This window comes from Electrophorus electricus, chromosome 16 (assembly GCF_041902795.1).
Source record: "Electrophorus electricus isolate QZ-2024a chromosome 16, ASM4190279v1, whole genome shotgun sequence".
Classification (NCBI taxonomy): Eukaryota; Metazoa; Chordata; class Actinopteri; order Gymnotiformes; family Gymnotidae; genus Electrophorus; species Electrophorus electricus.
In genome coordinates this window covers 5526957-5550000 of record NC_137512.1, presented here as the reverse complement: position 1 = coordinate 5550000, position 23044 = coordinate 5526957, and the positions used below count along the sequence as shown (strand labels likewise).

At 40.9% G+C, this 23044-nt stretch overlaps 3 protein-coding genes and 1 long non-coding RNA gene across 13 annotated transcripts; 2 read left to right on the top strand and 2 right to left on the bottom strand.

Moving 5' to 3' along the window:
• The first annotated feature begins 2006 nt into the window (after window positions 1–2006).
• nkrf (NFKB repressing factor) lies at window positions 2007–6887 on the top strand. 3 transcript variants are annotated; one of them, XM_035532309.2, is made up of 3 exons: window positions 2007–2358; window positions 3572–3699; window positions 3914–6887. In XM_035532309.2, the coding sequence occupies exons 2-3, from the start codon at window positions 3591–3593 to the stop codon at window positions 6175–6177; spliced, it is 2373 nt and encodes a 790-aa protein (XP_035388202.1). In that variant the 5' UTR covers window positions 2007–2358; window positions 3572–3590; the 3' UTR covers window positions 6178–6887. The 3 variants fall into 3 exon arrangements, with proteins under 3 accessions (XP_035388202.1, XP_026873981.2, XP_035388203.1); XM_027018180.3 differs by having other exon boundaries at window positions 2008–2358; window positions 3575–3699; XM_035532310.2 differs by lacking the exon at window positions 2007–2358 and adding an exon at window positions 3228–3277 and having other exon boundaries at window positions 3575–3699.
• Window positions 6888–6958: 71 nt separating this feature from the next.
• ube2a (ubiquitin-conjugating enzyme E2A (RAD6 homolog)) lies at window positions 6959–10949 on the bottom strand. The gene is made up of 6 exons (XM_027018181.3): window positions 10753–10949; window positions 10392–10472; window positions 10029–10054; window positions 8576–8665; window positions 8297–8385; window positions 6959–8193 (listed from the first exon to the last, which is right to left on the bottom strand). The coding sequence occupies exons 1-6, from the start codon at window positions 10794–10796 to the stop codon at window positions 8065–8067; spliced, it is 459 nt and encodes a 152-aa protein (XP_026873982.1). The 5' UTR covers window positions 10797–10949; the 3' UTR covers window positions 6959–8064.
• LOC145651709 (uncharacterized) lies at window positions 8105–8422 on the top strand. Its single transcript, XR_014117623.1, has 2 exons — window positions 8105–8209; window positions 8305–8422. It is a non-coding gene; the product is annotated as an uncharacterized LOC145651709 (long non-coding RNA).
• A 518-nt stretch (window positions 10950–11467) lies between the features above and the next one.
• On the bottom strand, window positions 11468–22557 carry si:rp71-46j2.7 (uncharacterized). Of its 8 annotated transcripts, none has more exons than XM_035532303.2 (16): window positions 22279–22557; window positions 21651–21765; window positions 21132–21345; window positions 20618–20760; window positions 17065–17221; window positions 16915–16970; window positions 16577–16764; window positions 16373–16483; window positions 15905–16030; window positions 15694–15801; window positions 15438–15596; window positions 14481–15075; window positions 13522–13585; window positions 12153–12328; window positions 11986–12074; window positions 11468–11830 (listed from the first exon to the last, which is right to left on the bottom strand). In XM_035532303.2, the coding sequence occupies exons 1-16, from the start codon at window positions 22459–22461 to the stop codon at window positions 11744–11746; spliced, it is 2571 nt and encodes an 856-aa protein (XP_035388196.1). In that variant the 5' UTR covers window positions 22462–22557; the 3' UTR covers window positions 11468–11743. The 8 variants fall into 8 exon arrangements, with proteins under 8 accessions (XP_035388196.1, XP_035388199.1, XP_035388198.1 ...); XM_035532306.2 differs by having other exon boundaries at window positions 12207–12328; XM_035532305.2 differs by having other exon boundaries at window positions 15905–16024.
• Window positions 22558–23044: the final 487 nt, after the last annotated feature.

Genomic DNA, 23044 nt, shown 5'->3' with positions numbered 1-23044 from the left:
AATTATGAAAACTGGTATAAAAAAATTACATTTATTATACCTTTGTTTCTCTTTGAAATATTGAACAGATAAAATTTGCTACTAAAACTTGGCATTGCAGAAGGACAGCCAGCATGATTTCAGTACTTCAGCAAGTACTGATCAAAAAGAGGGTGAGCTAAGAGGAGAGAGGAAGGAGATGTTAGCACAAAGGACTCTTCTCTGCTTTCTGTGCCTCTGGTGGACATGGTCACTCTGGATAAAAGTATCTGTTAATGCAACAACAACAAAAAAAAGGCTGGGAGGGCATAACAGGGTTTGAGTGTTACAGCAGTAGAAATGATTGATGGAATGGATATCCAAACAATAAGGTTTACAGCAAAGATCAAGTGCATTTACAAGTTTTGGTGTTCAAAGATAAGAAACTTGTGCAACTGCGTCAGGAGTGACCAAGACCAACACAAACAAAAAACACACTAAAAACAAAAAGATGACTGACCAAACAAACAAAAATAAACAGACAATGACTACACTGACTACACTTTTAGAAACAAAGATAAACCCACGCCCAAACAAAATGGCCACCACTCCCTACCACCAGGACAACATATATACAAGATACAAGAAACATATCATCTAGCAAACAAACAAACAAGGGGCAAAGTCAAAGTCATACACACAAAATCTAGCAAGTACAAGCTCAAAACGCAGCACTAAATCAAAACCAGCACCACCAAACTCTTCTCCATTGAGCCCTTTGTCTCTTCATCTTCCTTTTATATTGTCCTCTGCTCACCGGAAAACCTGGTGTGGATCGCGATGGGGGATACCGGAGAGGCAGAGGCAAAACCTGAAACACAGAATGCAGACACTTATTATGAAGCACAGTGTCATAGTGTCTGGGGTCAAAGTGTATGTATATCAACTTGCAGCTCAGCTCAGCCAATCAGATTTTTTTTTTTTTTTTTTTTTTTTTTTTTATACTTTCTGCCAGCTGCTTCACCAGTGCTCAGGGATATAATAATCCATCTGAAATCTAGATGTGTGACTATAGAGTCGTCGTACCAAATGAAGATGCAAACTCAATACAAACCGTTGACTTGGTTTAATGAACAATCTTGAGAGAACGAGTGAGTACAGCGAGTCATGTCTTACAGATACCTGTTCTAACTGAACATAGGCAGACTCCTGCATGCTGACTGGTCTAGTCACCAAACACTTGCAGCTATGGCAGCTTGTAGCAGACAAACAGGACAGTCATTTATTCAAATGAGCTGCAGTGGCAACAGTTCTGGAATGTTATCCCTGCTGACATCAGAATTATACAGAATTAGTAAGATTCAAGTTCAGCAAATGTTAGCGCATTTGACAATGGGATAGAGACAGAGCAGGACGAAAATCCACCCTCTGCCGACTGAACAAGAGCGGCGGAGGATAACCAATAACTAGCCCATTAGACCAATCTTGAAGCGCCTAGATTTCTAGGTAGAGAGCGACCAAAGCCGGAGGTTCCCGACACGAAGATCATGCACTTGTACAAGGAAAATTCCAAGAGGCCTAATAACTGTGGTGGAAAGCGCTGTTACTCCGGGTGCCCTGCTGAACTATCCATCAGTACCGTCAAAAACCAACAGCTCTACGGTATCTTCAACCACGCATTTTGACTGGTACCTACCTTGTGCGGTGATGTATGAGCAGAGCCGCACCCGATCAGGGGGCAACCTGGAACAACGGCGGAAAACCGAGACGTGCACCTGAATTTAAAACGGACGCCACTCCACAAAGTTTATGAAAACGCCCGTATGTACTGTTCATGAAAAAAGTAAAAATAAACTAATAGCAAACAACACATGACCCCTTGTGTTTGACTTTATGATGTATATGTGCTGAAGAGACATAGCTTGTGTATTGTGAAAATACATGTACGTGACTTCTACAGCAGACTACTGTGCCCTGCACATTTTAAACTCATACGCAAGCTAGTAGTGTTTCCCGTGTATCACATCAGTATGGAACTGTTGTGGAGAAATGGCTGTTCATTTGATACCTGTGTGTAGTTTGAACGGAAAGATACCATTTTGTCAAGAGTTGAAAGAGTTCGGCATGAAGTGATTGCTTTTTCCAAGCAAGTAGTATTAAATTATCCTCAATTAATTCATTTCACAAAGTCATGGACTTCAGTTGACAGGGGAAATACGTTATTTTGTATTTAACTTCTTTAAAGCGAATCATTGTGTAAGTTAGCACTGCTAAGGGTTCGTCTAGATGCCGAATATGACTACAACTTCACAGAAATGCACACTCCTACATCCAACCGTCTGCAGTGTGCCTTTTCCACTCAAGAGGACGTAAACGGGAGGGAGCTTCACCACTATCAAGGTAAGACCTCGAAAGGACTAAAAAAAACTCTCTGAATAACAGCTTCTGCTGATTTATTCAATAACTGTAGGACAACGTTTGAGTGTATGTACCGACTGAAAACAAACAAATTATTAGAGACGCTCTTACTGCGTCACCCCATTGAAACAAATCAGCTAGTTAGCTAGCTAGCTAGGCTGGCTAACTAGCTTAGCTAGGTTAGCTAGCTAAGCTAATGGCGAAGAGGGTTACGTTAAAGAATCCCCGGTCAGCAGTCGTACACTTACAGGAAAGTGAAGGAATAGCATGCTAATACACGCATTTAATCGAACAATTATGTAGCTAGCTTGTATTTGTATTATGTGCGTCTGGCGTAGAAGTGAGTCTTTGTTAGCCCGTTTAGGCTAGTTCGGTCAGGCTAAGTGCTGGTTGGTATGACAACGGGCTTGGTGTGTTTTACAGGCTACATAAGACAAGTGTTTATCGGTTTACTACTGCGGTGAAGTATTATTATTGTAGCACTCTGCTAATTCCAGATGTGTAGAATCACTCACTAGTGCTGTTTACTTCAAGACTTTGGGAGTTTTGGGATGGATATTTAGCGAATGAGCCAGCTAGCTGTCCTAGCTAACATACAAGGGAAGCCGACACTAGCAGGCAAACAGAGCATTGCACAGGCCATATTTGAATTTGCCACAATGCTTTTCTCACCGGGCCTGTGTCGGGGCAATAGCGTTGTCAGTTGGTCCTACGAGACAATTATCAGCATGAAGAGAGTCTTTCATATCGATACATTCCGACAAGACTTTGAAAGTGATAAGCAGTGGTTAGCTCGAAAGTTATTCATAAACAAGCACGTTGAAAATTACGAAGCAAGAGACTTAGATCAGTTGTTGTCTCTATCGATGGTGTGGGTGAACCATGTGTTCTTGGGATGCAGGTCGGGTCTAACGCCTTCTGTGCTGAGTTACTGTTTCCATATTTTAAAAATGGAGCATATTGTTAAACGGCGTTTGTATTAGTTAAGGAAAGACGGTGTGTTACAGGTATAAAGTGTTACAATAAGCGTTTTGGCCCCTGACTGCCATTAGGACAACCCAAGACAACAGCTCACTGTTAGCTTATCTACTTGTTAATTCAGCCTGAAATTAAGCTGCAGCTAAAAGTGTTGATTTTTATACTAACATTTTAACAACTTCAGCCAAAGTATTCAGAATGTAAATGTTTGGTCTAGCAGGTATGGCCCACAACTGATGCAGAGAGTGCTTGAGATGGCAGAGGGGATTCATGTTGGCGAAATGCCCTCCTATGAATTAGTCCCAAGTACTGAAGCAAAAAAGAGGCCGAATTCATCTGATGGAAGTAAGTCTAAAAGGGCTTCTTGATGATGTTACCCTGGTGACTTGCATTCTTTCCAGATGCTCGAGAACCATTAAAAGGAGTGCATTGTTAAAAACTACTACTTCTTGTGCTGAAGGTGTTGAAAATATGGTTTCCTCGTCATTTTTGGTTTGATTTTATAAGGTTATGCCTAGGTAATGATACAAGCTGAAACTGCATGTGTTGCCCCTCTCAGGAGACGAGCCAATGAGGAAGATGCCCGTGTCCAAATTTGGCTCTAGACCACGCTTCGAGCCGGTGCACTTTGTTAGCGGCGGAAGTTGCAGCAGCATTGGTGGAGTGGGACGCAATGATGAGAAGGAGAACGAGAAGGAACGCAGGAGCGAGAAGCTGAACAGCGGGAGGCAGCGGGAGGCTGAGCAGCCGTATGACAGCACTCGCGGCCATTTCTCGTTCGACAGGGGACCGTACGGCTATGATTCCTGGAACGACCGCAGAGGCAAAGACATTTCTTTCAGTGGGAAGAGTGGGCTCGGCTATGGCGGCAGAGGGCCTGGTGCAAACTTTATGGGGAGAATGCAGCAAGAGTATACTGCCAGGTATGAGGCCCATGCAGCAAGGCAGGCAGACTCGCCTTCCCAAAGCAGTAGATACGATGGATATGCAGGGAGCAGGTCCGGAGGCTGGGATTCTGGACGGCAAGGTTTGGGCTTTGGTCATCAGGACAGACCATCATGTAGCAGGCCCTTCACCAGAGTCTATGACAGTCCAAGCAGGAGCAGCCCTGGCCTGCTCCCTACACCGTCTCTGCCAACCCCTGTGCTTCCAGCAACACTGGAGGAGAAACAAAGGCTAATTGCCAGGGTTTCATCTGCTATAGCAGCTACTCTCCGGGATCCTGTATTTGTGAGTGGACCTGATGCCCCAAATTACAATTTTATTCTCAGTCGCAGCATTCAAGCTTGTAAAACCAACCCAGAGTACATATATGTCAACTTAAGGGATATCCCTCCTTCTGACCTGCCTAAGAACAGGAAAGTACCATCTGAAGGGTATGCCTGTGAGCTGCGTTGTTCGTGTGTGTACCTCGCCACGGGGTACTCTGGTAGTAAAAATGGTGCCAGAGACCGCGCGTCAGAGCAGGCGGTCAAACTCTTTATGAAGCCAGTGGAGGTTCGTGTTGTGCAGCGTCAGTACAAGCGCAATTATGTCAATGACATGGTGGTGTGCCAGCTAAACACTCCAACCCCAGCCTTAGTTCCACCTCTGCGCAACCCAGAGGACAACCCGCCACCCAACACCAAGGGTCAGTATGTGCCTGACAAAAGCAAACACTGGACAGAGTTTGTCATTATGGAGAACGCCCATGACGCCATCTGCATCCTCAACAATTCGGCCGCCTACAACCGCATGAAAATCGATTATACGTTCGACCCGATCCCTAACAGCAACATGTGGCTGTGTAGCGTCTACCTGCAGGACGAGCTTGTGGCTCAGGCCAGAGGGACGAAGAAGAGTTCCAAGCACGCTGCAGCTGAGGAGGCCGTGAAGAAGCTGCGAATGAACCAGGCAGCTCGCCAGGAGCAACAGGAATACCACCACCACCACCAGCAGCAGCTGCAGCAGCAGCAGCAGCCGCAGCAGCAGCTGCAACAGCAGCAGTTTTCTCAAGGGAACCACAACTCTGAGCCGCCCACTGGCCGCTTTGGTCAGCACGGTGGCCGAAAGAAGCACCTCAGTGAACTGGTTATTTTAGAAAACTCCGACAACGCCATTTGCATCATCAATGACACTGCTCAGTTCAACAAGGTATCTGCTGACTACAAATTTACCGTGCTACCAGACCATCGCTGGAGATGTGAAGTTTATATAGAGGGTCAGTTTGTGGCTGCTGGCATTGGTCCAAAGAAGACTGTCAAACACGTTGCAGCAGAGGAGGCCATTGCCACACTGAAACGGACACAAGCAGTGGTCAAATCTAACCTCAGGAAGGAGGGTAATGCGGATGCCATTTCCCGAAATCAAATTATAGCTCGCTCTGGGGAGGAGTCCATGCGACAAGAGATCAAAGAGGATAACATTGGCAACCAATTGCTTCGCAAGATGGGTTGGACAGGTGGTGGGTTGGGCCGAGAGGGAGAGGGTATTGCAGAGCCAATCATGGTAAAGGAACAGTTTACCAGGGAAGGACTTGGTATGGACATGGATAGGCATGGGAACCAGCTGACTAAGCGTGATATTGAGGACATCATACGTAATTATGCTTGTTCAGACCGCCAAGATGACCTGCGCTTTTCCACTGAGCTCAATAATGATGAACGCAAGCAGATCCATCAGGTCTCCCAGAAATACGGGCTGCGGAGCAAGTCTTACGGGCAGGGCAGACAGCGCTTCCTCGTGGTCAGCCGGAGAGTGCAGAAGGAGCAGCTGATTGGTCAGCTGTTGCAAGAGGGGCAGGTGGGACGATATGAGCTAGTAAAGCCTCAGGCCTCTCACTGACTGGAAATGGTAGACCTCAAAGAAATGTATAGATGATCATTATTATGAGTAAAGCAGTTGCACTCTGCTTCTTTGCTTCAAAAAAAAGTTTAAAATGTATTTTTCAAAAAAAAGTGTCGGGTATTACGTGTTGCTTCTGCATTCCTGAGAGGAGGATCATTTTTGGTGTATGGCACTCTTTTCCTCTCATGTAATGCCATAGATTTTGTCTACTGTAGCTGAAGATTTTCGCTAGGTTAGCTCAAGGCACTATTATGAACACAAGTTACCTTACTAAACAAGGTTTGTCACATCTTATATCCTGTGAATTTATGGACATGGACATTAGTAGTGGATCTTATGGCAGCATGTTCTCTTTTCAGATTTGAACATTCCATTTTCATAATAGAAAATATAGCCACCCCCTCTTCATATGCTGTAATTTAAACATTTAAATAATAATTTAAAAAAATGTTTAAAAACCAACATTCAGAATTCAAGACAGAAGAAAATAACATTGTATACTTATTTGTCACTTTACATCAGGTAACTAATGCTAGAGGTATTTTAAAAGATCCAAGGTGTCTTTGGAAGCTAATTATCTCAACTGCCTTCCCATAATTAATGCCTGAGCAGATGTTCTTGTTATTTGCTCTACAGAAGTCTTTAGGTTTTGTGAATACTGTTTGTCTGCTTGTTTTGACATACATATTAAACAAACTTAATCTGTCCATAGTTCACTGGTCATCTGTTTCATGAAATTAGGAATGGGATTCCTTTTCTGTTAAATAAAAACACAGGACTTATTTTACTGTTTATTTACAAGAAGTGAGAAAATGTAGTTTCTTACATGGTTTTCTAGTGCAAATTCTGACACTCAAACTCTGGATGTGTATTTGAAAAACAACGGTCTACATTAATTAAAGTGGACACAGCATTAGAACAAACGTAAAACTATAATGCTTGGGCATATGGGTGAGCAATCCACGTCAGACTGAAAATCAGAATGAAAGAATAGGGCCAAATGGTCATGCAATGGAAGTACAAAGCAGCACGATGATGCACACAGTATATGAGTACATCAGTACCATTTTGTGACATTCCAAGCCCTGGAGGCTTTATGAAATTAAGGAACTCTTGTGACGATCTTCCATAGCAGAAGCATACATTTAAGGTATAAATAAAAAAAACAAATAATCCTTTTTTAGTATTAAAATAATATTCAAAGTTCATCCATACTTTTTAAAAGCTTATTTTTACTACTTTAGCCTCAAATTGACTTTGTGTTTTCACAGAACACAGTAATATCTGTAAAATTAAAAATAATAGAGCTCAGCATGACACTCATTAGCCTGCATTCTGCAACCAAGAGCACCTTGGCATTGAAACTGGACTGAAACATGGAAGGGGTTGAATAAGCTGTCTTTATGATAAAGAAAAAGATCAGATAACCAATTGATTCAAGCAGGGATATTCATTAAATCTATTTTCACACTGGAAACCACAACTTGAGCAACCACTTGCATCCTGTTGATAGCTTAACTGCAAATCAGCCCACACTATAAGAGCAAACCAAAATCAAACAGTGTATGTACCAACTCCTACATGGAGGTTGTGGGCTTTTGAGAACAAGTCAAAGAAATGCTGATAGCAAGCAATCTTGAAGAGGCAAGGTACATACTTTTCAATTATGTAAATGTCCTTGTTCAAGAGCAAGACTCAGCATGAAGAGGGAGATCACAACACAACAGCACTTTAACCTCGCAACAGCTACAAAACAGACAATTCTACAGAGTAATAGGAGCATTCGAAACATGATGGGTATTCATTTTATTCTCTGTGTGATGGTTTTCCTCTTGATGCCTGTGGCTGGGTATTGTTCATACTGTGTGAAGTTGGTAAGGGGTGTCAACAGTCACGCCAGCTCTGTTCCACAATTGCAGACACACGTTTCTCATACTCGCGTTTGTTCTCCTGGTACAGCTGCGCTGCCTGGCTATTGGCAGGACTGTTGGGGTTTGGCTCATCCAGTAAAGACTGCAACACATGAAAGGTATGTGTAAAACTTCAACACCAACCTTCCATCTTAAACATGCAAGCTATACAACAAACTAATCTCTTTATCTTCTCTTATACACACCTGTATAGATGTTAGAATTGAAGAAACATCATATGTGGGACTCCAGCGGTTCTGAAGTATGTCCAAACATATACTACCATCTGCATACACTAAGCATGAGCAAAATAAAGACATTTCATTTGTAAATGTTTACTGTATTTCTCATGTATAAAAATTAGAAAATCACATGTGTTATGCTGGTGTAGAAGTCTTTTGTTTGCAAGATAATAAGGCAACCACCAGAGTGATCATATGTTTAGGAGAAGATTTAGTAAATCATTCTGATGATGTGAAGCTTACCATTAGGGTGGAACATTTTGGATACAAACCGGACCGTGGGAGGTTTATTCGGATATTCCTCTGTAAATTCTATTGTGAGTTTGAAAGTTCCTGGGATGGAAAGCAAAAAGATAAATAAACTTTCCCACAAGCAGAAGGCCTCAAAAGCATTTACACAAATACATAATTTAGCCAGTACATTCCCCATAATCTTACATTACTCTCAATCACTGTAAAACTACTGTTATACACCCTTGTGGCATGCTAACTGAAGAAAAACAAACTTCCAAAGTACCACAGATTAGGGTAAAGTTCTTTCATGACTAACTGTCTAATCTTCATTTTGTCATGTTTCCACATGACAAAATTGTTTGTATAAGCAGAGTCCATGGTGAGAGAATATTTCAAATACATGCCAGTAACTACAAAAAAGTGACAAATGTGGGATTTACTGTCTTCCTCTTATGAATAAAAATATCCAAACAGATTTGTTCTCCAAAATTCCACAATGAAACAATTTAGACATAAACCAATACCCATTTTAAAATAAAGTATTACAAAGACAGGACATGACTTATAAGACATCTTGGGCTTCTTGCTGTCGCAGGGATCTGACATTACATATGCTGTGCCCACCGTGCCTGGTATATTTTCCTTATATCTGACAACACTGGTAAGATGGGTGCATTCATCCCTTAAACTATAGATCTGTCTGTCATTCACCATGTTAGAAAAGAATAATCAGCTAATTTTTCAAAAGAACAAGGAATTATTTATTTATTTATTTTACATCTACAAACTTAACAACTAAATGCCCCTAATGTTCAATGATATGTTTGCAGGCATACTCCTGCCAGGTCTTGGGAATTACAGGAAAGGTCCAATTACTGACCCATATGGCATTACAACAAACCGAAAAAGCACTTTTGTACCCAAATACCCCTTTAACAGACATACCTCAAACTTCAACATGAGACAGTAATTAAAGCTCATCTATGACAGATTAAAGGTCATTACACATGTCATGATGGCTTCTATTAAAATGAAGCCCCACTTTAACCGGGGACCACCATATGCAGCAAATAGTGAAATCCTCAAGGGGTACATTCAATCTGGCAATGTATTATAAATTCCTAAACATTTAGGAATCATATGTATGTACATAAAATCCCACAATCCATAATATACCTAACTGAATAGAGGGAAGCCTGGCATACAGTGAGTGTAAGGAGAAGCACGTTGCTTGCACAGCTGATGACGGATCTGTGCCAAAACGTTCAGTTTCTCTGGAAACCTTGAGTACTTCACTACAATTTTGAATATGTCCACAAAATGAGAGATAACTACATGGGTAAATATCCTGCATTTGGTCTGACAGTATGCTAAAGGTTTTACGAGTCACTGAATTAAAGTGAGGATCTGTACTATTGAAGCAAAATCAAAACCAAAGTCTGTAGTGTCTCTGCTAACTTACCATCTTCAAAAGGCGTTCCCTCTGGTCTACAGACGTAAGAAACGAAGTATTAGGCCTAAACAAGGTATTAGGTAAACGGCATTTATATTGGATCACTGGCACAAGGGTGCCAATAGTGCCACAACTAACGCTATATGGCTAGCTATCTAAATCTTGTAAACTGCCAAATTACGGCAGCTAGCTGCGAGACTTTTGATCTTCGTCTACAATTGCTGAAAGCTATCTAATAAAGCAACTTTAACTAATCCATCGATTTAGCAGGTAAACCAGTTGTTAGCCAGGTTAACTGAGGCTCGGTTAGCTAGCCATATAACCTAATAACAGACCACAGCACTTAATCTAAAAACCATCGCTATTAATTACCCAAATATTACGGCATTCCAGACCATGATGTTATTTTCAGATGGGGCCCCGCTAACCCCCGCAGGAGGGTCCTCTTGGAGTCTAAAAAAGAAGTTTGAAAAAATTGTACCCCTTTTTGCGTTCAATACGCAAAACACAGATATGATCATGCATATTAGGCTGGTCGATGTTTAACAACTACAGACGTAATATCGTAATACTTTTTAGCTAGCTGAATAGCTTTACAACTTTGCAAGTTACATTTAAAAAGTCGCCGTGTTTTAATTTGCTAATGCACGCTAATATAAAGCTAACTTTGCTAACGCCAGCTAGCCGGTTTCCTCAAAACAACCACGGGGCCTGTTCTCTCCACGTCTCTTACCGTTTAAAATCTCTCATTAAACGCCGTCGCGCTGGGGTTGACATCTCGTTTAATTCGAAACCAAACGTTTAACCATAAGGTATCGACGTCAGTTGTTGTTGTTTTTTTTTTTAATCAGATTTCTTGGGTTCTGGAGCTCTCAGTCAAGCCCGACCCGTCTAGATATTGCGGTTAGCTTCTCGCTAAAGGTAACCTTTGGTGACCGGGCGATACCATTCCTATAGAGATTTAGGGGGAACTGGACGTCTCAAAGATTATTGTGGATCAGCGCCGGTCTCCGCAGTGCATCTCTGGTTTGCATAACAAGTTCAGAGGGTGCAATAATGCAGACGTTAACTTAAATTGCAACCCCACGCATTTTAATAATAGATCAATATAAAAATGTTCATATAGTCACCCTAAAAATCTCACACAGTCGTGCCATTTAGCAATACCCACGTCATAATTTTATTTTTATTTAATTTGTTTTTTCTTTAGAACATGTAACCCCAAATGTATTATCTGGGTGTTTCATCTAAGCCCACACATCCTCCAGCTACCCGGCTTCAACGCACGATCATTACTGCTATCTGCAAGAGACGCGATGATCGACCGAATAGGCTACATTCACTAGTGATGAGGTTCACCAGAGATTTCATACAAAATATATTCAGAATGTTATCTTTAAAATCACAGTTTGACAGTGTATACACACACACACACACACACACACACATTTATACTCAAAATATTTTATTGAGCAAAAGCTTGTCAGCCTCCCTCTACCCGGATGACAGGTAATACAAACTGTGTATGGAAACAGATGCTTTAGTCTCTACTTGGATGTATACAAGGCTATTCTAATAAATAAGTGCTTCTAATAAAGGAGATGGCCAGCATACCTTAACTGGCTTTTAACAGTACTTGATTCAGTTCAATACCTTTCAATTTATTACAAATAAATTAAAATCTTACATAATACACATTCAACACTTGCAAGTGTCTACTAATATTAAACAGAGTCCTTCACATTCAGCTTGGACATCACTGGGAATGATTCTCCAGGCAGGAACTCCCTTAGCAGATATACAAGCAACATCTAGAATCACAGAGATCAGAGAAGGTACACACTCATGTAACACTGCAGTTTAAACGCTTTCATAACATAACATAACATAACATAACATAACATAACATAACATAACATAACATAACATAACATAACTCAACTCAACTCAACTCAACTCAACTCACATAAATCAGCTTCTTGTTTTCTTCTGGCTCCTGGAAAATCTTAAACATGTTCTCCAAATCTGCTTTGTTGAGGATTGGATAGCCTGCAACTATCACAATGTGTGATTATTAATAACCTTAAACACATGGCATGTCTAGAACACGGCATGAAATAAGGTAATGCATACGTTTGGAAACAATGAGATGCATAGCTTTGCCCTTTGTCTCTATCTCCTCCTCACTTCTTTTAGGGGGTTCCAGGGACTCACTCCCCTCTGTCCATAAGACCTTACAGAGGTTGTCGATGTGCACAGCTATTTGAGCTTCTGAAGGGGTCATCATTTTCAAAAACGTGTTCACTTTCCTGAAGAGAGAAACACAGGAGGCTTATTGGAAAAACAGACGATTTTCACAGGTGCTTAGAGACAGAGGAGCTCGCATGCTAAAATCTACCACTGAAAGGTAATCAGCCTGAAGGGCTGTTCAGGACTGTCCAATCTATGACCCATTTCTGTCTAGCACAGGAGGTGCCACTAATCTGCAAAACTGCATAAAATACTCTTTTCCATCTTCCTCTATTTTGTAGCTCAGTGATATTACTAAATAAACTGCATATTCTGCATTCTCGGTATAGTGCAGTATTTAGTAAAGAGAAATAGCACTTAGTAAAGAGATTATTTTGGTTTGTGCTTAATAATTCTGTAATTACTGCATACGTACATTTCAAAATACAACTACATAGTAGAGAAGACCCTTTGATCACACTTTTCATGATTGTGGCTTTTATACAATCCAGCAATACAACCCTCTATTTGCTGTAGCTTCAGAGCTCTAGAGAAAGCATCCAATAACTTGGCTAGCCAAATTTAGAAATGACGTTCCCCAACATTGTGACATTTAGATACGTTTGGTATAGAATGCCCCCTTTTATTTTTGATCCGCTGGCAAAACCTAATTCTTTCAAAATATCTTTTAGGTAAACATAGAAAGGAAATTCAATAAAATTAGACAGCAAAGGTTTGCTGGGCTACACAGCAAACCTTGTTATAATTACAATGAGTCTGCAACTCTCAGTACGATCCTGTGAGATGTTTTTGTTTTAGAATGCATCTACGTCACTGAAGGTGTGTTTTTTAGAATGCATCATCGCACTGAATTTGAGCTTCCCAACATATTTTAAATGACAGATTTTATTGGTTATGTCCAAATTTTGTTCCGTGACTTCCTGTCAGTCATTTAGTATCATTCTTCACATTTAAGAGCAACTCTAGAGTTCATGCCATTTTATATCTACTGTCCCAAGGTGGAAATTTGGTGATATCAGTGGCTCACTATATTACTCACAAAGAATATGCAGCAAAAGTACTTCAGTACTGTCAGTTTCATCTGATTTGGTCCAGTACATATCCTGCCCTTAAACTGAGTGAAATGCATGGTTCAGCTTAGTACTTGCACAGAAATAAAAGCTGACAAGATGTATGTGCCTCAATTTCACCCTTTTATCTTTGATGAACACTGCAGGAATTCAGAGTATCTTATATCTTAAAACTTACTTACTTCTTTATCAAAGGCATAAATGGTAGTAGAACAGCCTTCATGATTTTAAAGATGTGTGAATTGCCTGTGGAAATATGAAAACTCATGTTTTATATGAAGAGAAGAAATTATTCTAATGTTATTTTTTTTATCTAACATACAACTTGTTTAAGTTGAAGTAAACTAGTATAACAATATTCTAAGCATACTAAACATTAGGGTTAATTTTACCTAATAGGTGTACTTAACGAGCTACTATATTACATTGTACAATATTTGTGACTGGACAATAACTGTAGTTTTAAATGTGCTTTATAAATAATTTGCCAAAAATGACTTACTTAACCACCACTTGTAATACACATAACAGCATATACATATATGCTGACAAACAAATGTGTCAACATGTATGTATACTTGAACTGCACAAACAGTTGCCCCAGCCATAAGTTCACCTGCTGTAGATGGCATTCTTTTTAGTGTTGTCCCTGACTAAGCAGCCCATCATGGACATGGGAAATGTACTGTGACGTATTTATATAAATACAGGGGCTATATTTGTTATATTTGTATATAATTGTTTAGGTATACAGATTTTTATACCATTTATGTATAGGAATAATGAGGACACACAGTGTCATTGACGCAAAGCGCCATTCTCATGTTGCTATCCTCCTTGAGTGGGATATTGTGAGTGAGCGTGTGAGCGAGTCACTAGGCAGGTCCATGTGTTGTGGTGCTTCACATCTAAAAAACCTGGTCTGTTGTCAGAAATAAAACCAATGAACACTGATGACCTGCACAGAGTGCATGATATGCGACCAGTGTCTCAGCTTCGGAATGCCACTCTGTCCCAATGTGGGAATGCCATTTGCAGCAGAGGTTGGGCAGCCCAGTAGGTACATTCACAGGCATGTGACACTAGCGTTTTGTGCCGTTTAATGTGAAATCAGGAAGAGACGTGGGAGTTCCAAACCTACCAGAAATTTCCTTCAGTAAGCCAAATATCACTTTATTGACATCAGGGTTTTCCATAGTGGATGCGATGGACATTTTGTCCTGCTCTGGGCGCTGGTTCAGTATATCCTCTTTGGCCTGAGGTGCTTTGTCCTTCCCTTTGGGCTTGTCACTTTGTAATAATTTGTCGGTTAGGTTTTCCTTTTTGCTTGCATTTTCAGGGGAGCTGCAGTCTGTAATGCTGTCCAATGCGCAATACCCTAAGCTATCGGAATCACTGTCACACAGGGCTGCTGGCTGGATTTTAATAGAAGATCTCTTTGTCCTGGCAGGAAAGCTTACCAAATGCACACAAACACCTGCACTTCCAGTGGAATCCACTTCTGGCCGCTCCAAGAGGGAACCGCTACAATCTGTGGCTTGTTTTTCACTTGCACAGGTGTAGGTATCATCAGATGAAGACCTGTGATCACAGTCCGTGATCACAGGTTCCTTGCTGTGTCTTTCCACAGTCTCTGTGTACCCAGGCCGAGTGACATCACAGTGAGGTGTGGCCTCAGACAAACAATTCCTTTTCAGGTTTTTATCTGGCTTCTCTTCTGCTTTCAGGTTATTAAGCTGAGAAATGGATTTGACACAATTTAAATCACTAGTGGAATTACAATGGAAGAAGAAAGTGATTAAATGATCCCATCTGTTAAAGGATTTATTTATTTAACAAACATTACAAGAACACCAGAAAAACCCCATAAAGATCAGCCTTTAGTCAACACACTAGCAGTAACATGTCCGTTGCATCTGAGTATTCATGGAAATTGTCATTTATATACTAATAAATAACTGTTATTTGAAATAACCTCTTTGTTATTGTAAAGGTAAATGCTGATTCCACTACCACATAGGTAATACTACATTGCTTAATGCAGTGAGTTAAAAATTCTGAAGTTTGGCGAATTGGGCTCGTCGACCCACATTGTTACCTCATCATCCTCTTGACCAACAGTAAGGAAGGACGCGAGACTGCCCAAGAGACTCCACACGCCTCCACCACGCTCTTCTTCGTTCAGCAGTTGGTGAAGTGGGCACAAGAACTTGAACACGAGCTGAGTGTCACCAAGCTCCGTATCCGCCACCAGCTCCTAAGCACATGATAAATATGAAAACATGCGAAAGACCTGTGAAATATTTTATTTCTGGTTAGTTTATTTTTATTTTCCCATCAAATGTAAAACTTACTTGCAAAAATTTCTCCAAAGTTGTCTTTACTTCATCTTTGAAGTCCTCATTAAGCACTGTTTGGGTATTGTCCAGTATTGTCGATATGGAGGGCAGATGAGAAGTGTCCTAGGAGAACATTTAATACAGGGTTTAAATGAAAGTCCTGAATATGGAATAGCATCATAAAAATGAGGGAGATAATAAAAAAAAAAAACCTCATATCTCTCACCTTGCAGTGAGTATAAAATTCAACTATGTCTGCCTGGGTCTTTTTCACATCCCAGTGGAGATTCTCAGGGCTGTCGCACTCTTTCAGGTGAACTGTGAAACACAACTCTTCATCTTCCACCTGAACCTAGGAGCACCTTCATAGTTAATTCAAATGAACTGTGTCACATACCCTCTGTGGCTGCGCTTTCTCAAACGTGAAAGTGGCCAGGTTCTCACTGGGAAAAGCAGCAGTTGATACACGGTGTGGCAGCCGGTCAACCATCCCCTCATATCTTTACAAGAGGGTTTACATGCCAGAGTGGCTTAGACAGGGCCCAGGGGGACTCCTCTGTCGCCAGGAATAGCCGACCGGTGGGGTTATTGCGCAAGAGGGGAAATAGGGAAATTTTTAATAAGGCAACAGGAATGTCTTTCGTTCATGTTACTGGAGAAGATGAAAACGAATAAATGAATAACTGTGACTTACATTAGTGACCCTGACAGTCCACTTCCCTGCCCGCCACATCTCATAGGACAGTTTAAACTCCATCATCTCCTCCGGGGGAGTACTCCCGTCAGACTCCACATCACACTCCTCCTGACAGCGCAACCAGAGAAAGATGGTGAGATATAAAAGGCTTCTGAAATCAAATGTAAGCTTTTTCATAACAAATGTCATTTGATTCCTCACGCTGGCACAGATGGAGCTCTCACTCCTAGGTGCACCGTCACTGTTAGTCGCGATGTCCTCCAGCATAGCACACTTCCGTGGTGGCAAATCCCCCGGAATCTCCTCCTCCCCTTCCATTTGACCATTATTGCTTTTCTTTGGTTTTAGATTCCCCCAAAAATTAGAAAACCTTTCTTTCAGTTTCCTTACTGAACAGAAGCAAAAACACAGAATAAAAATGAAAGTGGAACGTTAATTTGAAGTTAGACATACGAATAGTTCCAGTGCAGCCTCTACCTGTTGACTGCTGTCTATGAATTGACGATCATGATAATGTAGTTCATTTAAGCCCACTGCACCTTTCTTTTTCGCTTTGCTTTTGTCAGCTGAACACTCCGCTGGCTGATCGTTCACCCTGAAGGATATAAATCAGCCATCATAATGTAACATAACGCAACCATCTACACCGCCTCCGCTATGTAGCCCGTTTTGCTGCTGCAGCCGCTCACCCTTCCTGTTTTGCGTGCTCCAGAGAGAGAAGAGGGCCCTCTGCATCTGACTGTTGCACTTCTTTCTCTGAGCACTCCGGCACCACTCCACCCAGCTGAGAAACCACCAGGCAGTTCAAGTTGTATGGGTCAGACAGCAGTGTCACAAGTGCCTGTACTAGAAAGGGGCAGTGACATCCAAGACTTCAGGGGTGGCATGGAATAGCTTCTGTTTATGTTGGAACTGTCTGTACACCTTCTATATACCTTCCTTTTTGTGTTACCGTAGACACTTCAATTGATCACCACTGTTCCTTTGTTACAGACACGGTTTGCAATTGTGTTGTAATGAGTTCATAGATTACTAAGCTTGCCATATCATAACGTAATTTTGTTTTTGTGACTGATGCACATGTAAATGAGTACTGGGCCTCTGTAGAATAGTTTGGCTCATTGGATTAAATGAAAATACTATTTTGTATACATTTCCATTTTAAGTTGCTTACCCAATTTAATTGCTTTTTGCATAAATGTGGCTGTTATATTTGCAGTATTTCCTTTCTTGGAGTCCAAAAGGTTTGAAAGTAACCATGAACACGAGCAGCTGCGGAATTAAGAAATGGGAACTCAATGTCTCCTTTAAATCACCAGACACTGTACAATATGTAGGCAATGTAGTTATGGGATATGTTCATCCTCTGAACTCTTAACACACCGGACATTTTAAAAACATTTTGTAAAAATAAAATAGAATATATAATACAAATAACTTTACATTAAATACAACAGAAAAAACAACTCAAGAGTCAAAACTCTAATGTTTATGTCCTGGCTGCAAACTCTTTTCCAGTTGATGACCAACTGAAATGCGTGCCCAGTCGTCACCATACAGGATGCTCTGAAAACTCTGTAATGAGGACAGTTTCAATTTCTGCTTATTTTAGTTTCATCTTCAGTAAGACAAATGTCTCACTGCAATTAAGATCAGCGGACTGACTGACAGTTAACTTCCTTTTTAAGGAACATGTTTCAGCAGTATGATTCAGGTCAGTGCCCCTCTGCAAGGTCTGGCATTGCCTAATACTTTAGACACATCCAAGGAGTTAAGATGCTTCTATACACTACCACATACACTCTACTGCTACAGCCAGTAAACACCTAGTGTCTAGACAACCACTCTTACTCATTCTGGCCCTCTAGCGCAGGTTAATCTTTATCTCATCTGTCCATTAGACTTTGTCCAAGAGCTACATAGGTCTTTTATTATCTACATTTAAGTAAATTATAACCTAGCCTTTCTGTTCTTGAGGCCTGCCAGTAGTTTACATTATCAGGTAAACTTTCTCAGGTCATACTGGTTCTTCTTATTATGGTAGTGTGTGGCACATACATTTGTGTATCCTTGATAAATTTCTTGATTTGTTCGACCTTTCTTGATCTGTTTTTTTTAATGATTGAAAATACTCTTCAATTACCTTTTACCAGAGCTTTTCCTGCACAAAGAAAGGCTGAGCACCTTCAAACTCTATGTCGGCTCAAAGACTCAGCATAGAAAGACACTGTTGTGCTCAGTACTGTTCAACACTCTTATGAGCGACTGCAAAGTTTGCATCAGTTTGTGTGGCACCTTATACTGATCAGACACACCAGTGGAATTCAGCTGCTGGGGCAAACCGTGGAGTCTTTTGCACATATTCTCTCCTGTCATTCATATGTAACAAGATACGTCTCATTTATATCCGGTGTGAAAATAAAGGTGTAGGCTCGTCCCATGCACGAGTGCATTTATGTTTTATACTGATACATATATTTGTCCTATTAATGTTGGGAATAGGAGGCCTAAAACGACGGCCCTGCAAGGGAAAGGAAAGCAGGCCCAGCAGGAGGTAAGGAGTTCAGCTGAAGAGGAAAGGGGTCAGAAAAACCTTGTCCATATAGCAGCAATTGAGCCTTTTTAATTTGGGCGGAGTTAATCAAATGAAAGTCTCCTGGTCAGACCTATGAAGAAACGAGCAAGTTGATTCTTAATTCGGAGAGTCTGTGACATCATGCCATGCTAATTGAACCTACACATCTGGGAAGAGTAAGATTCGCTGTGCAAGTGCCAAAGCTATCTATGGATTAGTGAGGAACTACAACAAGAGGCAGGCCTTAGTCAAACCCATTTATCTAAGGAAAAAAGGTAACTGGAAACTATGGGTGAGTCTCAAAGAGCATCTGAAATTCTGCCAGAGATTAGCCTTGTTTCAGAGAACACCATGCAGTCAGTCCTGTTAGACTCGTTGGAGGAAGAGGCCCATCAAAGGAAACTCACTGAGTGTGAAGAGCTGGGTAGTTACTGTCTGAAGTGGCACTGGAAGGCGGAGCATCAATCTCCAATGTGGCCTATGGGGCAGCTGGGGAGTGGTCATCCTGCCTTACGAAGGGAACTCCTACCCCATCCTTGCCTCATTTAGAGTCAAAGCTCACCAGTGCAGTTTATTCTGCCATATTTATTGTTTTAACTATGAACATACTTTATATAATTAGATTGATTTAGATTTTTCAGCTTCTTGATGGCCTGGTTTACTGACTTCTTTCTGATTGGCCCTCATGATGAGAAAAAAAGAGCAAGATTCCTTGTCCCACAACTAGATCTTTAGTTAGCCTTCCTGCATGCAAAGTAGTTGACAGGCTAGTCAAATGAGCAGCCATCTAAACGTGCTTATATGTGTTTTATATCAGCATTGATCCCTGTATTTCAACAGCATTCTAGTTCAATGGTATCTTAAACTCTGAACTACTGTACTGGCCTTGATACAGTCTGTGAGAATGACAGAATTTCTCATAGAAACTCACAGAAGTACTTTAGTAAGTTGCTCTGGATAAGAGCATCTGCCAAATGTTGTAAACATAAATGTAAATGTAAATGCTTAGAGTACTGTGGAGCGGGGGGAGGGGTGTTATGTGATCCTTGTATCATTTAGCCAATATAGACATAAAATATAGATTTAAATACCATTCAAATAAAGGCAACATTCTGCAGTTTAACCTCACTGTGCTGAAGTATAGAGCCAAAACTACAAAAAAATTGTGTCACTGTCCAATTACTTATGGACTGTGCCATATAAATGTGTCAGCACATGTAAAATATGCTGAAAATAAAAACCAACAGTCAGAGTATGCAGCCAACATTCACACAGTACACATCGTAAACGTCAATCACAGCACTCAGCCATGCCCCTGATTTAAATCACACACACATTGAATCATCACTATCACCTGTTCCTCATTCATATGCACTGCTGCTAAACCACACAGGTGCCAAACTTCAGTGCTTTATGCTGAATGGCCTGATCACTCCAAAGACTGTGCAGGCCTGATTGGCCACTTTTGTTCATGGTAAGAATGCTGGTAAATGTTTCAAAGATACTATTGTGCAAATCAATGTGAATGAATCTCTCTGTAATGACAAATATGCTAAAAGGAATGCCTTTGACTCCTGCAATGTTGTAAGTGGAGCAGCTCAGGAAACAGGACTAACCTCTTGTAGCCAGAATCTCCTGTAGGGAGCAGCTCAGGAAACAGGACTAACCTCTTGTAGCCAGAATCTCCTGTAGGGCGCAGCAGTAGAGTCCTTGCTCCCAGAGGTGTTCAGGGAAAAGGTTGTGTACCAGTGCTTTAGCGAAGTCCCTGAGGACAGCCATTTCATCAGCACTACAGCTGTATGCTGGGAACCTGTGAAGGTGAACGGTACAGATGTAAATGCATGCATACTGTGAACAGTACACATCAATTTTACAAGCAGTAATGCTTTTCATTATCTACATCAGTGAGAAATGTACAAGCAAACGAAAGGCTGAAGTCTCTGCAAAAATGTGACGCTGACCATAGTGACTACATGAAATAAGAATTCAATAAGTTAAAGAAAGTTCATGGTCACAGCCGTGACACGACTGCTAATCAGGTTCAAGGATTCAACAAAAACAAGGAATAATGTGATGTAAACATAAAAAAAGGAACACATGACTGCACAGTTTGAGCTGCATGGTGTGTCACTCACTGGAGGCCTGCATGTCAGAGGAACAAACCAGCACAGAGACACTCACCCATGTGATTGTTTTGCATTATGGAGGTGCTGAGTGAAGATGCGAATGCAGTTCACACTAACGACTGACAGATTAAAGTTCATGGCCTTGCCAATGATCCTGTCTGTGATGAAGTCAAACTCAGTGAGCAGGGCTGCATGTAGAGGCTGATGGTCTCTGGGCTCTGGGACGGTGTACCAGGGCAGGACCAGGTGAGTGTAGGCACACTTAAACACTACAAAACAAGATAAAGCCTTAAGGTGACTTCCAGGAACATTAAATAACTAAAGCTAAATACCTTTAGCTAAATAACTGACAATGTATAAGGAATTAATGATGCATAATTGTTTCTCATTGGTTATTTTTGATCAGTGACTAAAGGGTTGGTGTCAACCTTTTTTTTTTAAAAGTGACACTTTAGACCTTAGTTTCCCTTTGTGTACATATGCTTTATTCCAAATAAAATCTCATGATTGCGAACTGAAAATATGACTACACATGACCCCAACACTTATAAAGAAACTGAAAGTTATTACTCACTGTTGTGAAGTGATTTCCAGACATTTGGGCACTGAAGTCTGTGTAATGGCTTTTGTGCCACTTTAGCTGTATCGGGCTCATCTCTGAAAACCACATGATCGTTTGTACTTGTCTGCTAGAGAAGAGCAATGAAGCTATTAGTTTGTAGCTTTCAATTCCATGTTCCTATTCATCCTATAATGGTGAAATTCCAAGGAGGAGAGCTCTGTATTTATTACAGACAAGGCAGCGTTGAGTCATGCTAAAGCACTGCAACGAGTACACACAATCTGAGTTTAGTTTATTCCAAAGACCTCACCCTGCACGTTACCACATGTCTATGAATATCCAGAAAATCTTTCCCCTGGGATCATATTGTGGAGGTATAACAATGTCATAATTCAGCATATAAACCCTTATTAAATAAAATCTTTTTACAAACCAATGATCATAAAACCCTGACCCCGAAGCCAAAAATATTTTTCACATATTTTGCAGTTGTTTGAAAATTAGGACATAAAAACACCTGATGCTTCATAAGTGCTAACGTGTTTTAATTTAATAGAAGGCATTTTAAGGACATTTGAAACAAACTTTCTTTAAAAATCAACGTAAAAGGTTAGATCGGACACGGAGTAACAAAAATGACCTGAATTGGCGTTGAGTCCAAGGTGTCGGTCTGAGTGCCCGTTTCATGGTCGGTTCTGTTGCGTTTCACAGAGAAGGCAAGAAAACTCAGCACGCACAAGCCTACCTCTATTAAACACTGTCCCCGATCTGAAGAAAACCACGTTAGACCTAAGAAAACAGCTATCAGAAAGAGCCAGTGCATTTTCAATACTATGAGGATTCTTCTTTCTCGTTACGGTTTCACGACCATATTTCAAGTTTCCTTGCGTGCGGCCACTGCCGTCTGAACTACAACCGGAAGTCTTCAGAAACCTAACTGGTTCGTGGGAAATGACTTGGTTTTATCGCCGTCGTTTTTCCAGTTAATCTTGCCGTACGACTGAGTGGGGCAATGCATTCATGCGTCGAACCTATAGTTATACAAATGATTTGGAGACTTTACAAAATTATTTAGCATTAGGGTATAAAAATAAATGCGACATATAACATCTATGATTAATCTATCAGAGGCAGTTTGTATAAAAATGACATGCTACAGATCTAAATGTATGCAATGCACGTAGTTATGGTTGTATGTGGAATTATTCGTGATCGATGGGATCCTTCTTATAAATTGAGGCTATTCCGAGTCACTCTTACTTTGGGAAGAGCATCGTACCTATAAATTATCAAATCTCTGCGTGGGCTATCGCTGCTGAGCTACGCGATTTAGGCAGCATAAGGGTGCTATAAATTATTGACGAACTAAAACGCGTTGTAAAAATGCGTAGGAATGAGTAACAAGT